Source organism: Solenopsis invicta, chromosome 9, assembly GCF_016802725.1.
Source record: "Solenopsis invicta isolate M01_SB chromosome 9, UNIL_Sinv_3.0, whole genome shotgun sequence".
Taxonomy (NCBI): domain Eukaryota; kingdom Metazoa; phylum Arthropoda; class Insecta; order Hymenoptera; family Formicidae; genus Solenopsis; species Solenopsis invicta.
The window spans coordinates 7,364,679-7,382,011 of NC_052672.1; the positions used below are offsets into that span (position 1 = coordinate 7,364,679).

At 35.5% G+C, this 17,333-nt stretch overlaps 2 protein-coding genes across 2 annotated transcripts; both read left to right on the forward strand.

Annotated features, from left to right (window-relative positions):
- The first annotated feature begins 348 nt into the window (after nt 1-348).
- On the forward strand, nt 349-14,211 carry LOC105198903 (fatty acid synthase). Its single transcript, XM_039453353.1, has 8 exons — nt 349-464; nt 6,050-6,159; nt 6,233-6,586; nt 7,341-10,516; nt 10,694-11,162; nt 11,305-11,650; nt 11,748-13,249; nt 13,506-14,211. Exons 2-8 carry the CDS (start codon nt 6,054-6,056, stop codon nt 13,877-13,879), a joined length of 6,327 nt encoding a protein of 2,108 aa, XP_039309287.1. The 5' UTR covers nt 349-464; nt 6,050-6,053; the 3' UTR covers nt 13,880-14,211.
- Nucleotides 1,085-3,165, forward strand: LOC120358706. The gene is made up of 2 exons (XM_039453747.1): nt 1,085-1,660; nt 3,133-3,165. The coding sequence occupies exons 1-2, from the start codon at nt 1,085-1,087 to the stop codon at nt 3,163-3,165; spliced, it is 609 nt and encodes a 202-aa protein (XP_039309681.1).
- Nucleotides 14,212-17,333: the final 3,122 nt, after the last annotated feature.

Here is a 17,333-nt window from a genome sequence, read left to right on the forward strand (position 1 = left end):
GCATTTTTCTCTGTTCCAGAACCTCCTCGCTCAGCATTCTTGGCGAACGACGCAGATTTTCCTGAAAAGGGAAATGCCTTCGTGCCGGCCGGCAAAGCCATTCGTGCAACGACACGCCATTGGGCGACGTCGCTAAAAAGACACGCAATTCGACGAAAACTTTCCAGCCATCGCGTTTCAACGGGCGGCCTGTTCGACGGATTTCGCATCCCCGGCGAGGCTGTTCCTGATGCATCGGCTAGCTACGTCTTCTTCAGTGGCACTGCGCAGCATATTGCGACTATTCGCAGCTCATCGCAGCTCGTTGCAGCTCTCTGCAACCGTCGTGGCGTTACGCAATATTTTGCGACGCATCATCCGACATTGAGGCGTACATCAGGTCATCAACGATCTTCGCAGCTCATCGCAGATCTCGACGGTGCATTCCGTCTCTTCAAGATCACCGAGACCTTCGTCCTCATAACGTACTATCTTTCTTATTTGCCTGTGCCAGCGTACGCGTCCGCATCAAGCGTTTGACCCGGCATTTCAAATCGAGAATCCTCGCGCGTAGCAACAGCGCTGTATCATGTTCGCATGCCATTGGTGCATTTCGAACAGCGGCTACCGCTCAACGACATTGTAATTTTCTTGCTCGTTTCGTACGCCTATTTATGGCAGATATTAAAATTTCGCAAGCCAACTTTCCGTTAAACGTCTAGCTACGTCGCTTTAGTATTCGCACAGGATATATGCGTTTCTATCGTGGCGTCATTCGCATCGTAACGTTACGCCAGTACCATTACTATTGCGTACCGACTTCTCACGTCCTTTTGTGAAGTCATTTTGTTTCGAGGTTCCTCTGAACACATCGAATAGCAACATCGTCGTGTTGCCGGCGACTTAACTCAACGTTACGCACTAGTGGTAACTCAATGATTTAGCGGTCGTTTCGCGTCTCTGTCGCGTACGCTCTGTCTAGTCATATTTCAATAGTGCGCTGTCTTCAATAACTGTTCGCGCGGTTGGGCGCTTGTTGTTACGCCAGTTTTTGCGTTCTGGTTGTAACAGTCGTTTTTGTTACTCGACTCATACCGTCGTCATCATGACTGACGAACCGCCGCGCATTGAAGCTTATCGCGCTCCTAAGATCCCGCCGTTTTGGAAAAGCGAACCCGAGGCATGGATTCTCCAAGTAGAGGCGTCATTACGAGTCGCGGCAATTACCGTTGACCGAACCAAGGCGGATTATCTCCTCACCGGCCTTGACAGCGATGTAATCGCGCATATCGCGGATTTACTCAAAGCCGATCCTCCGATCGATAATTTATTTGATAGCCTCAAAGAGCGTATTCTATCCGTTTATGCAATTTCTCCCGAGTCGCGCTTGCGGACCCTATTGAAAGGTCAAGTCTTAGGGGATCAAAAACCCTCACATTTATTAAACCGAATGAAAAATCTTAACAATGGACAATGCAGTCCACAAGTTCTTCGGTCTCTATTTATCGAGCAGCTTCCTGACTCTCATAGAGCGATCCTAGCGGCAATAAATGAGCAGGATCTACAAAAATTAGCGGAAATTGCGGATAGAATAACGGAAATTAACAATCCTAACACCTCCGTGGTACCTTTTGTCGCATCCGCGTCTAAACAAAAAGACATGGTCCGCGACATTCAACCGGTCCGGGACTTTTTAAACACCCTGCATATTTTTTATTGCATTTTCTTGTAATCAATTTTGAGACCTTTCCAAAACAATACAAAAAAGTTTATTTTCGTTGAGTATTTTCCGAGTTGTGAGGCTTGAAAGCTGTAATGTACTGTAACCTTCAAGCTTCACAACTCGAAAAATACTTAACGAAAATAAATTTGTTTATAGTGTTTTGGAAAGGTCTTGAGATAAGCTACAAGAATATGCAATAAAAAGTAGGCAGTTCCATTTAAAAAAGTTAATGTGATTTCGATCTGACCTTGGCGACGCTATCTAAGGTTAAACTGATAAGATCAGTAAATAGATCTTTTGAAACCCTACAACTTTTATCTGAAACATTTTTTTCTAAAATGCTTAGTTTTCGAGATATTTCGCCGTCCCGGAACTTTTCTCACACCCTGTATATTCCAACTATTATCTTGAATGAATATGCATACCACGTATATTCATACAATATTTTGTAAATATTTATAAATATATTGTATATACATTTCTGAATATTCTATGTATGCACATGATAAATACAGGATATTTTTTTTCATATTACGAACATTACATGTATATACATAGAATATCCAATATTTATTGGGTAAATCATGATAAATTATTATTAACCAACAATATGTTATAATACAATTGCATGCTATGATAAAAAAGCAATAAATAAAAAATAGAAATGGCAATAAGTACACAGAGAAAACAATTTCTTCAAACTTAATAAATTTAAAAACAGTGATATTACTAATTCTTATTCAACATGCTGTGTTACGACCGGAAAAAATTTCGGCGCACATTCTGGTTAAATTCGAAGAAGTATATAAAATCACACGAATAAATAAAAGCACTAAGATCTAGCTACGACCGAGGAATGGCTTTCTTACTATCATTGTGTTGGTACACTATTGGTCCAAAAAAATATTTGTAATTAATAAATTCAATTGCAAGCTCTGATGTCAATTTCGCGGAAGCTAAAACAAGGATATAATCTGCTTTGTATAAATCTTTTTCAATCCTTGGCCTGAATTTGCCACTTTTTTCTTTCAAAACTATAAGCAAGGGGAACATTAAATGTCAGTTTGCAGATACAAAGAGTTGTACCTGTATTGTATAACTATGAGTTAGAGAATTCAAGGATTGTGCTAAAGTTTCAACTTTTGATGTTTTTTTGAAGGATAATGTGCGCCCTGCATGCATTTCCAAATTGAAATCTGATTGATCAGAATTATATACATTATCCTCTTCAATCAGTGCAATTTTCGGCTTCACAGTTCTCCACAAATTTGTTAGTTTTTTCCTTTCTCTTTATTCACTGTTTGTGATTGAGTGACAAATTTATTGATTTTTCTTGAAACAATCTGGTGTGTTATTTTAAAATTATGAATTCATTTCGAGGAAGCCGTGAACAAATGAAATGATAAATTACAATCATTTCTCGCTTTTAGATTCTACCTCTTTATATCCAGATCGTATATTGACATTGATTTATTTAATGCATTTTCAAATTGATCTAATACATACTTGGAAAGTTTCAATAATTTTTTATTACTCGTTCCATCTGTAACAATTTGTGTTTTCCATTTATATAAAAGTTTTCTCTTTGTGACCTTCTTGTACCTGTATTTTACAGTTTAAAATTTTTTTTTTACCAGAACGCCAAAATTCAACTTTCGTTTATAATCAAGATCTATGTTAATTCTTATTTTTTTATTATCTTTCATTATTTCTTCATAACAATTTTCATAATCTTTTTCATTTCTAACAAGATCTGAATTTTATCTTTAAATCTTAAAGTAGTGTAATAAATGTGTAATTATCCATAAATGTGTAATTATCAATAGCATCTTTAATCAATTCTTCTAATTGCAATGCGAAATTTTTTTCTTTTCTGGCGATTGTAGTTTCAACATCATATTGTTGCTAATCAAAACTTTTACATAGTAAATGCAAAATATTTTTTATGTTTTGTCGACATTTATGCTGTATACAAAATTGTACTTGTTGTAAGAATGATTGTTGCTGTTGATAATCTGTTTGTTACATGTGAACAAATATTAAAGATATAAACATATAAAAATGAAATGCGCAAATGAAAAAATATTTTTGCATTGGATGATCGCTTGTAACCTACAAGTATCTTAAAAGAGGCACTAAAAAGATTGGCGTAGACAATATTGTTTCTCAAGACGCCGGAGCGCTTAGGGTGGGGAAAATGTTTCTTTATGCGGGCGGGAGCTCCTAATAAATGTATTAATTTAATTCAGTTGGACCCAATGCGTTCTAAAATATGATAGATGTTTTGGTAAAAGTCTAAAAGGACAACATTAGATGTTTTTAAAACGTTTTTAAGATATCCAGAATCTAATTTGGATGTTTTTAATATGTCCAAAAAGTTTAAAGTGTACATTTTAAAAATGTTTTTAAAACGTTATTGTATTGCCAGAGATAGTTTTTCACATTACCCGTAAAGTAACATGTACTTATGAATAAAGTATATTGAATTAAGTATATGATAACAAAAACCTGTTAGAAAGATAATAACATTAATTATATATGTATTTTGTTTTGTTATCAGTATATTAATTATACATATAACTTTTTAAAGATAAATGTATTGTAAATAAAGTTTTAAAAATAGCATCTTATAATAAAATCGCACACTACGACAAGCAGCAGTGAAGTAAGGAACGGCAATAGGTATAAACACCTACACATTTCTATCTCAAACCTAAAAGTACAAAACTTGGACAGCTCTGGTTTAAACAAAACAATTTACAAAAAATCATACATATTTGGTTGATTATACGTGCCCGAGTTACTTTTGTCCAAGAAAATTGCACAATACTCTTTAATTTTACGTTTGTATCATAAAATTCTGATTATCATCCCATTTGAATCAAATAATAATTTTTTTCTTTCTATATTATGCTTTTCAAAATATCTTTTATATACAAATTATTTTTGCATACTATAATTATCTTACTTTGACGCATAGGTTTACAACATTCTTCCAAAAAATTTAGTTTCTTTGACACATTAAAAATTGTACTATTTTTAAATGTATTTACACCTTCAACCAAACATAAAAAATCAAACTTTAGAAATTAGTATAATATCAAATTCGTCAAATCACCTTTTGTGAACCGTTAAACGCAAGAAGATAACGCCATTTATTGATTTGTACTTTTCGGTAACACATTACTCTTGTTTTTTGATGCTAAACTAGTGTATACTTTCTATAGTTAAAATAAAGTAGATATATTTGTGAAATTTGATCAAAGTGAGAAGAAAAATTCTAGTGCAATCTAGTTCAGCAATAAAAAACAAATCCATTGATACTATTTTTTACATCTGTAGAACATATAGGGGAAGGTAGGGCAAGAAAGGGAAGGGAGGTAAGACGGGGTATTGCCTGTATCGCGCGATTCGAATGCAGAAATCACAATTGAGCATACGTGTTAGATGCAGCTCCTCGATCATCAAAAGTTACCCAGGAGTCAGCGAATTAGACAGCTGCGTTATAGACCACAATTTAGACTTTTTGGGATTTCCTTATAACTACAAGGAAATATAATAACGAGGAAACAGACAGAGGCAAAGAAAGAAAAGAAGAGAGCAAGAAAAGTACAAAATAAAATTAGATAGGAACCAAAGAAACGTATGAGAAAAAAATTAAGCTAAAAACGCAAAGGTATCTTACCTTGTCCGCGGAGATACTCTATCTTACTCCAACCGTCGGGCAAAATGGAGAGAAATGCCACTTTCTGGTTTTTATTAAATAATCACTTCCGTAGCGCACGAACGCGCGGATAGGTGCGCGTACCATGCGTATAGAAAAGATTTTAATTATTTTTGAAACATGGAAATGTCGGAACATAACTTTATCTTATATCGTTGAATTTATAATGAAAAAAAAGCTTTATTTTGCGTAAAAAAAATTTTGAAAAAAATAGATAAGTAGTGAAAAACAGTATAAAAAAGAAATAAAAAAAAACTATTTTGCAGTTATAAAGTACCCTTCAAGCCATTCGACTTTTATTTTTAAAACATTTTTTTTTATTTCTTATAGTTTTGACGATATTCGCTACATAAGAAAAAAACCAATTTTCTTCAAAGGGGTGATTTATCCTCTAAAAATGAAATTGAGCACGTATAAAAAAATACGTGTCTTTTATTTTTAGCCGTACTACAACATATTAAAAGCTCGTTTAAATCTGAAGCGGACACTTTGCTCACTTTCTTTGTGAGTTCTTTCACCCACAGATGTATTGACACGAATGTATTGAAAAACATAAAAAAGATCAAATTGGTTTTATTTTTGCAAATTCAGAGTGAAAAAAGATTAATACAAATCTTTTACAGCAAGATGTATGCAGAGTTTGAAAGTGTCAACTCTTCTATGACGCGGGAGTCCATCATTGGAAATGAAGTACCGTATTCCGATAACGATATTGTCATCACGGGCATATCAGGTAATTGTCGATCATGACTTGCCGGTTTGCTATGGGAGCGTAACGTATCGATCGATCAAATACTTTTTTCTAGGTCGTTTTCCCGAGTCATCTAATATCGAGGAGTTTAAAAATAATTTAATAAAAGAAGTTGACATGGTGACTGACGATGAGCGCAGATGGCCAAGGGGCTTGTACGGGCTACCAGCCAGATGTGCCAAGATAAAGGACCTCAGCCACTTTGATGCTACTTTTTTTGGAATACATTCTAAACAGGCACAGACAATGGACCCACAGCTTCGTTTAATGTTAGAATCAACCTATGAAGCCATAATTGACGCTGGTATCAATCCCACGACCGTGAGAGGATCGCGTACCGGTGTATTCGTCGGTATCTCTACCTCGGAATCGGATGAATTTTGGATGAGAGATCCAGAAATCATAAATGGTTTGTATACTATAGAATATGGTGCCAAAATATTTTTTCAGATAACTATTTTAATTTTTTCTATCTGCCTCAGAACAAGGTATTCAAGCTTTATTTAAACGTAAAGAAAACTAAAAAATTATTACAATTATAGATTTTAGAAATCTAAAAATTTATTTAAAATACAAAAATTACTATAATGATACGGATGCAAGATATTACATCAAGAAAAGTTTCTTTGATTTAAAAAAAATTTGAATCAAAGAAATTTGTAGATATGATTAAAAAAATAGTATAGCATTGCAATTAAAGAAATTTTCTTTGATTTGAAAAAATATCTTGGTTATTTTTTTTCCTATTAGAATTAAAAAAGAAATAGCATGGTTGTGCAACGCAAATCATTTTTTAAATGAAAGAAATATATTAAAATAATTAGAACTAAACTATTTCTTACATTACTATCAACAATTCCTTTAAATTAAAAAATTATTTGTTTAAATTAAATTAATAAATTAAAGGAATAATTTATTTACTATAAAAGAATTAATAACCTAACTCCTTAAAATCAAATAAGTTTTTATTTTCTTCAAAAATACTTTATTTGAAAGAAATCTAGTAAAGAAACAATTTCTTTAACTTAAACATAATTTTTCTCTAAATATACGTGTAAATAATTGTTGTTCATATTTTAATATTTATTATAAATATCATATGGCGTTAGAAAGATGACACAAGATGATGAAAAAAAATTTGAGATATTTGCACTTGCTTCCAGGATACAATCTGCTCGGCAGTTCCAGATCCATGTTCGCCAACAGAATTTCTTATGCATTTGACTTTAATGGACCTAGTTACGCATTAGATACGGCTTGTTCCTCCTCCTTGTATGCCACACATCAAGCTGTAAGCGCAATACGTGCCGGCGAATGCGATGCTGCAATCGTCGGTGGACTGAATCTCGTGTTGAGACCAAATTACTCACTGCAGTGTCTGAAATTAAATATGCTGTCCCAAGATGGCAAATGCAAAACATTTGACGTTTCGGCTAACGGTTACGTAAGGGCTGATGCGGTGGTGGCAATATATTTGCAGAAAGCAAAGGATGCGCGTCGAGTATACGCGACAGTAATTCGAACAAAGACAAATATAGACGGCTACAAATCCGAGGGTATTACGTATCCCAATGGTGAAAAGCAGTATGAATTGATGCGTGAAATTTATACCGAGGCTGGAATTAATCCCGTGGACGTGAGTTACGTAGAGGCTCACGGTACCGGTACTAAAGTAGGAGATAGGGTGGAGGTAACTTCGATCGACAAACTATTCTGCAAAGACCGGAAGATTCCCTTACTAATAAGCTCGGTCAAATCTAACATGGGTCACTCGGAACCAGCCAGTGGATTATGCTCGATCGCCAAGATATTAATCGCGATGGAAACAGGCGTGATACCGGCCAATTTGCACTTTAATACACCGAATCCAGACATTCCTGCCTTAAAGGAAGGACGCATTAGAGTGGTCGACAAGGCCACACCATGGAACGGTGGTCTCGTGGGCATCAATTCGTTTGGCTTTGGCGGCGCAAACGCGCATGTCATTCTCAGTAGCAATCCAAAAAGAAAATCAAAACCGTCATCGCCATTGAACATCACAGAATTATTGCCCAAGTTGGTTGCAGTATCAGGTCGAACAAAAGAAGGTGTGCATACTTTATTAAATAAAGCACAAGAGTATTGTAATGACGATGAGTTTCTTTCGTTATTACGAATAATTCACAATAATGATATTTCTGGCCACGATATTCGCGGCTACGAAATACTTAACATCAATGGCACACGTGAAGTGAGTGAGATAATGAGCTCTAAAGAAAGGCGTCCAGTTTGGTTCATATTTTCCGGTATGGGCACACAATGGGCGGGCATGGGACGTCAATTGTTCGGCATTGAAACTTTTCAACGTAGTTTGCAACGATGCGCGGACGCGTTGGCACCCCATGGCATCGACCTCATGAATATTATCTTGAACGCAACTGACGAAATAATCGAAGAAGTAATGAATTCCTTTGTGACTATCACGAGTATGCAGGTCGCTCTTGTAGATGTCCTAACGTCGATAGGTATATCGCCGGATGGTATAGTCGGACACTCCACGGGAGAATTAGCGTGTGCATATGCTGACGGTGCGTTTACATTAGAGCAAACGGTCTTAGCGGCTTACTATAGAGGTAAGGTGATTGTGGACTCTAAGTTGGAATCGGGCGCTATGGCGGCAGTTGGTTTGAGTTGGGAGGAGGCCAGAAAAGTATGTCCACCAAATATCTTTCCAGCTTGTCACAACGCCAAAGACTTGGTCACGATTTCCGGTCCAATTGAGTCTGTGCAAAAGTTTGCAGAAACGCTTAAAAGCAAAAATATCTTCGTCAAGAAGGTAAAAAGTTCCGGCTTTGCATTTCACAGCAAATACATCGCCTCGGCCGGGCCAAAGCTACGTGATTATCTCGACAAAGTAATCCCGAATCCGAAACAAAGATCAGCCAGATGGATTTCCAGTTCCATCCCCGAGTCTGCATGGGACAGTCCGCTCGCACAGACTAGCTCGTCTGCGTATCACGTAAATAATTTACTCTCTCCTGTACTCTTCCAAGAAGCGATGGCGCATATTCCAGAGAACGCGATAACAATCGAAATTGCGCCGCACTGTTTGCTACAAACAATTTTGCGAAGATCGTTACCACCAACGGTAACCCATATTGGTCTCCACAATCGGAATCATTCGAACAACCTGGCTTTTTTACTGTCTAATGTGGGTAAGATGTATAATGCTGGTGTAAAACTTGATATCTCAAAATTATATCCGCCGATAAGTTTTCCGGTCAGTAGAGGAACACCGATGATCGGGCCTCTAATCAAGTGGGACCATTCCACCGCTTGGGATGTGCCTAATTTCAATCAGACATCAAGCCACTTGGGAAAGCATGTAGTCGAAATAAATATATCAAAAGAAACAGATGCATATCTAGCTGGACATCAGATAGATGGACGAGTATATTTTCCAGTTTCTGGCTATATTCTGTTAGTATGGAAAATTTTGGCGGAACAACGTGGTATCGATTTTGAAAAATTATCGGTGGTATTCGAGAACGTGCGCTTTCAGCGAGCCACACTTCTGCCGAAAGAGACAACGGTGAAATTCTCGATAACTATTTTTGAAGGAACGGGCGACTTTGAAATCTGTGAGGGCGCTACAATCATCGTCAGTGGAAACGTCCGCGTGTCCGAAACTATCGCGAAAGATCAACTGGAGCTGCTGCCAACACCAGTAACGCCTACCGATGAGGAGATTTTGCCATTAACCTCCAAAGATATTTATAAGGAATTTAGATTGCGCGGGTGCGAATATCGCGATATCTTTCAAGGAATCAAATCTTGCGATAATTACGTCATTACCGGTCAATTGTACTGGTTCAATCAGTGGATTCCGTACATAGATGCTATGCTTCAGTTTGGCATTATGTCTGCTAACCATAGGCTAATGTATGTACCAAAGCGTATCCAATACGCCGCGATCAATCCCATTTTTCATAAACGATTGGTGGATGAATTACCAGAAGATGGTGGATTACCGGTGTATCACTATAAGGACGTCGAAATTATTAAATCGGGTGGAATCGAGCTCAGAGGGCTAAAACTTTCTTTGGCACGTCGACGACGGCAAACTCAAGCTGATCTTAAGTATGAACGATACACTTTTGTGCCTTATAAAAATTCGCATAATATAGACCATCCAAAGGGAGGAAAAATATACGCACTTACTGTCCTTTTGCAAATTATGTGTGAAAACATGATGGCATTGAAACTAAAAACCGTGGAAGTTGCAGGCAAACGAGTTGTAAAAAATTTTTTGGCGCCGATTATATTCGATATTTTCAATAATGACCTGATATCGCCTATCGTAAGTGTATTGCAAAATTTTAATATATTGTTTATGTTATTTAAAATACAAGAAACCTAAATGTTCAAAATGTAATACTTTTCAATTCAAAATTCATAGTACCACGTAATTTGTAATGTCTCAACAGATCTCTTTTCAGAATTTAAAGTTACTACAAAGTCACTTTGTTTGTTACAGATTGATTTACAAGTAATTGCAACTTCTATCGACAATTACATACAGGATTTAAATGAAATTAACGTTAATGCTAACATCGCAGTGCGAGACGTAGAAAAGGTACCTCCTGCTCGAGATGTGCACTTTGTCATAGCGGCGGATGTTCTGTCGAATAAGTCTTATGTCATTCTCAAAAATTTGGTTGCTGCTTTAAAACCTGGTTGTTTCATTCTTCTGGAAGAAAATGCTGTGCACTTGGATTTGAAGACTGCGTTAAAAGAAAATGATCTATCATTGGCTGGGAAACAAACCGATCCAGTAGGAAAAACTTACTTGTTGCTGAAGAAACGGGAAGAAAAGAGACAACCGGTGGTAATACAAATCACAGACAAAAATCTCTCGTGGCTGGAGGATGTAAAAACAGCGTTGAAGAAATCTGATAGCAAAAATCAAGAAGTGCTCTTTGTATCCCAGGACGAAGAAACGCTTGGTAAAGTATTAAAAAATATAAGATATTTAGATAAAAAATTATTTCGAAACTTTTTAAATCTTTTTTTCAATTGTCTCCTAATGCTAAAGTTCAGAATAAAAGCAAAGTAATTAAGTCAAAATCTTAACTGTTTTATTCACAGGCTTAGTCGGACTCATGACCTGCATACGACGCGAAACAGGCAATACAAATGCACGATACGTTTTTATCCAGGACAAGAATGCTCCCAAGTTTGACTTAACCGAGAAGTTTTACGCAGAACAGTTAAACAAAGGATTGACTGCCAATGTGCTGAAAGGAGGACAATGGGGCAGTTATCGACACGTACCTTTGGATGTATCCTGTTTACAGGTGCATCATGTATATGCCAATACGTTGAAAATAGGTGACCTCAGCAGCTTGAAATGGATTAAAAGCCCATTAAGTTTCTACCGCAATTTTCTTAATAAGAAACTTTGTTACGTATACTATGCTCCAATAAACGTCAGGTAAGTTTCAACTTAGTATTCTTCAGAAATAATTCATTGAAAATTTAGATAATGTGGAATTTCTACTGAAAAAAAAAAAAAATTATACAAATGATAGAGATATTATGTTGGCGAGTGACAAACTACCACCAGACGTCTTGCCACGAAATGTGGCTACGAAAGAGTGCGTATTGGGACATGAATTCTCCGGAAGAGACGCTGAAGGTCGTCGCGTGATGGGCATAGTTGAAGCTAAAGGAATAGCGACCACTGTAGTAGCGGATCTTGATTTTCTTTGGGATGTACCTGACAGATGGACTTTGAAAGAAGCCGCAACTATACCTATTGCTTACGCTACTAGTTACTATGCTCTATTTATACGGGGTCGATTGAAAGCAGGCGAAAGCGTATTAATCCATGCTGCTAATTGCGGTGTCGGTGAAGCAGCGATTGCCATTGCGTTGCATGCTGGTTGTATAGTCTTCACTACTGTCGATTCGCTGGAGAAGAGAGAATATCTCAAGAAAATCTTCCCGCAATTGAACGACAGACACATCGGCAATTCTAGAGATACGAGTTTCGAACAATTTATACGTGTTGAGACTCGAGGACGTGGAGTCGACGTCGTACTGAATTCACTAGGAGAGGAAAAGTTGCAAGCTAGCATTCGGTGTCTCGCATATTATGGCCGTTTTCTAGAAGCCGGCAAGTTTAATTTGTCAAATGACAATCGTATAGAAATGTCAATGTTTTCGAACAATACGTCTTTCCATGATATATTATTGGATACATTATTTGGAGAAAACGTGGGAGAAAAGGACAGGGCAATAAAAAAGAAACTAGTAAAACTTGTTTCAGAGGGTATCAAGAATGGCGCGGTACGTCCGCTCCAATCAACTGTTTTTTTAGAACAACAACTCGAGCAGGGATTTAGATTCAAAGTAACGGGCAATTATTTCGGCAAAGTATTACTGAAAATCCGTGATGAGGAACCGAGGAAGCAAATCCTACCAACGCCAAAGGCAGTAGCAGCAATTCCGCGTACTTACATGAATCCAGAGAAATCATACATCTTGGTCGGCGGTCTCGGCGGATTTGGTCTAGAACTGGCCGACTGGATGATTAGCCGTGGTGCTAAATTCATCGTTCTCGTATCACGCTCAGGCATACGCACCGGTTATCAGGCATTTTGTGTGCGCCGCTGGCGCGAAAACGGCGTAAAAATCATTATTTTCACAGAAGATGTTACGACAACATCAGGTGCCCAATGCTTGATCCAAGAAAGTAACCGGTTGGCTCCGGTAGGTGGTGTATTTAATCTGGCAGTCGTCATACGTGATGCCCTGATCGAAAACCTGGAAGAAGCCGATTTCAAAGCGGTTATTTCACCAAAAGTCAATATTACAAGAAATTTAGACGCGATATCGAGGAAGCTCTGCCTATCGCTAGATTATTTTGTGGTGTTTTCGTCTTGGTCAAGCGGTCGCGGTAGTATTGGTCAAACCAACTATGCTTTTGCAAACTCGACAATGGAGAGAATGATGGAAGAGAGGCAGTCTAATGGTTTACCTGGTCTCGCCATTCAATGGGGTGCCATCAGAGATGTTGGCTTAGTCATGGGTAATATATTATTATACGGAATGTTTCGAGAAAATGGGAATGTATTTTTCTTTAATCAAATTTTTAAATAAATGGTTTCCAATCTTTGCTTTTTCTTTGTTTTTCTAAAATCTCAATAATTATTTTAGACTATTTCTAAAACGTTTGACTTTAAGTAAAATAATAAAACAATACTTTATGCGTATTTTATATAACGCTGTTTTAAATTTATTGATTTTGGATATACACAATTTCTCTTACGTTTTTACTTTTTCAGAAATGATGGGAGGTAATGACGTCGAGGTGAGCGGAACTATACCACAACACATATCGAGTTGTCTCGCAACGATGGATATATTCCTTCAAGAACCGCATCCAGTTCTTGCTTCTACGGTGTTCGCTAAAAAGTATAAGTCTGACGATGGCAACAAAGCTGATCTTGTCGCAACCGTTGCTAATGTCGTAGGTATTAAAGACATTGATTCGATTAATCCCAATATTACCTTAGGCGACTTAGGTCTGGATTCTCTAATGGACATGGAGATAAAGCAAACTCTTGAGAAGAATTATGACATTGTATTATCGACGCAAGAAATCCGTTCCTTAACTATCAGCAAACTGCGAAAAATATCTTCGACGGATTTCGAGTAAGCTGTTTTGCTTGATTAAAAAAGATATAGAAACTAAATATTAAGTATATTTAAGTATAAATCTATACATTATATTATAAAAACATACAATTTAAATAGTTTATTTTGGCAAATATTTAATCCAAAATTTAAGCGTGGTAGAAATATGTTAGAAATTTATAATTTTTCAACAAATCAATGAAATTTAATAAATTATTATTGGAAAATAAAGTTTAATGTTCACATTTTAATAAAAAAAGTAGCAACAAATTTTTTTATTTTTTAAGTTTGTTACATGAAGTCTTACAAATTTGTAAGAAGATGCGTTTGTAATAAAAAATTAATTTTTGATTTTACATCTTTTAGTTTTTTTTCTTACGTTTAATATTAGGTTGTTCAAAAAGTTTGTTTCAAATTTTCTTAGTAAGTTAAGAACGCAATATTTTATTCTCACAGTAATTTTATTGAAGCTGTTGTATTCGTCGTTGGAGAGGACCAGGCAGAATAAAGTTACTTCTTCTTTAGAATAACTCAGTCTATATTTCACAAAGGTATGTACTCGGAACTGCGTGTTTTTTTTTTAGAAGAATTAAGCACAGGAGAGTGAGCAGCGCAATCCTGTTCGTTACGCGCAAGCCGCGAGTCTCCCGGTGGAGGTAGACATGATGCGGCGAAATTGGAACGCTGATAATACGAATTGGAAATTTTACTATTTGAGAGCATCATAAGATGTCAATCTTAGGCACTATTTTTTTATGTACATATATAACAGAAGCAAATATGTTCCGTTTTGTTCTATTACTTTAGCTTATCTCTCAGGTAGCTGCATAATGTCGTTGCTTCAAGACAAAGGGTTCTTACTGACAAAAAATTGATCAAGGTGCATTTTTACGGCTTCTAAAGACTTGATTTTTTTTCTCAAAGAAATTTTTTTAAAGATAGAAATAACTATTAGTCACAGATGGGGCAATATTGAGAGAGAATATGGGAGATGAGAAAGAACATCCCAGTCAAAGGCTAGCAACTTTCTACGGATGGATATTGCAAAATGAGGTCTGGCGTTATCGTGGTGACAGACAATTTTAAGCCTGCTGACCAATGTAGGGCGCTTTTGTGCATTGGCAGCATTTAATTTATCCAACTGGTGTTTGTACTTCTCTGCGTTGATGGTCTCGTTTAGCTGAAGAAGCTCATGATACACCAAAGCTTTGAAATTGCACAAGATGCTGAGAAGAACTTTTCTTGGGTTTCTTTGTCCATCCGTAGAAAGTTGTTGACCTTTGATTGGGATGTTCTTCCGCATTCCTTATATACTCCTTATTCCGCATTCCTTATATACTCCCTATATATTGCACCACTTCATTACTATCTATTTCTTTCCTTAAAAAATTTTCTTTGAGAAAAAATCGAGTGTTTGAAAACCGTAAAAATACATCTTCTTCAATTTTTTGCCTTTAATTGTTTTGGAGCAAGGACATTATGCAGCTACCTAAGAGATGGGCTAAGGTCATTAAACAAAACGGAACATATTTGCTTTAATAAAGTTACTGTGAGAATAAAATGTTGCATTCTTACGTAGAAAATTTGAAACAAACTTCCCGAACAACCTAATAGTTGACGTAGTGGTATTCGAATCACGGTTTCCCAATTTATCATCTTTAAAGTCGCTAAAATTACTTTGTTGCTTTTGTTGTTCAGATATTTTTCTCACTTTTGCTGAATTATTATTTGATAAAACGACTTGGTCAATACCCAGTACACTAATATTGTACCAATACCTCAGTATTGTATCGCAAGATTGTGAATATTGCAGCAACATTGCAAAATTTAATAAAATATTGATGAGACATTGCAGCAATATCTAATATTCCTTGAATCAATGTTTTATAGACATTGCAATTTATATTGATTCTGTTCACGATCCGAAAGCACAAGTGTGAGCGTTCGGGTGAACCACGATGGGCCGATTCGACTCTGCGAAAATGCATGGTAATCTTTGGCGTGATTGGTCGGCACGATTGGAATTCTCCACAAAAAGAGACTTATAAGGAGACATCGCAAAGTGTCACAACCCCATTTTAATAAAATTTTACATACATTTAGGTAACATAATTAAATGATTTTAGAAAATATTAGTTGCGGTGAATATACGGTTGCAAGGGGTGAAATCATCCCTTATGTGTATAGCGGTTTTTAGCTTTTTCCGTTATATCTCAAAAACTATTCGATATATCAAAAAATGTTTTATGCAAAAAATTTACAATAAAATTATCTTTATTCATTCACGTTCATAACATTAAAGAAATTATTATTTTCTAAATTAAAAAAAATAATTGTTTAAAAATTTATTTTATAAAAATATTCAATCAAATATATTGACATGAATAGAGATAATTTTATTATGGAACTTTTATATAAAACATTTTTACAATTTTGAATGGTTTTTGAGGTATCAGGAAAAGTTAAAAATCGCTTTACACGTGAAAACTGATTTCACCTCTAAAACCATTTCGTGGCAATAACATTTTTCAAACTTTTTAAAAGGTAATTATTAAGAAAATGATATCATTTCTACACCACCTATCATAGATTAGCATGGCGTGCCTTTTTTATAGTGATTTTCTCCGTAGGCCTAATCCACTCTCTGTTCCATTCTCTATCTTTTAATACACAAATTCCAAATACTGTCCTCACTCTTTTGAAAAATATATTATTATTTATTACATAAAAATTTACCAAACTTTTATATGACAAAATATCTTTTATGTTATAATGCTACAAAGTAATAAAATTATTTCGTTTTAAATCTGCACAAAAATGTTTTTTCTGTGTACTTATTGCCGTTTCTATTCCTTATTCATTGTTTTTTTGTTATCTCAGGCAACTATATTTTAAGATACTGTTGGCTAATAATTTTTCATGATTTATGTGTCAAAATAAACATACGTATTTGAAATTGTAAATTGTAAATTGTTTTGTTTAAAGGAATACCGCAAAGGAGAAGATAACAAAACGACAAGTGATAACTGAACATCGGTTTGTTTATCTATTGAATGTATAATTCAATATCTAAAATATAAAATGTGTCTCAAGAACAGATACTGCACAAAAAAAACAATTTTTTTAAACTTAATAAATGTTATTGTATCCAAACAAATTAGTTATTTAAAGTGGTCCAAACAAACAAATGTTTGAATCAATAAGTACGATTATTTGAATTTGAAACAATTATGTCTTCGTCCTAAATGAATCATTTGTTTGATAAAATAAAAAATACATTCTCAACATAAGTTGCCATTTTTATATAAATAAATTATTTGTTTCATTGATTGCGTATACTTATTGTAATCAAATAACATATAATATTATTTGGTTAAAAGATATTACTTTAAATAATAGTGCTATTTCTGTCAAATAAGAGATTTTTTTAACAAAACAACAAAATTATTATTCAAACAAATAATAGAAGCATATGT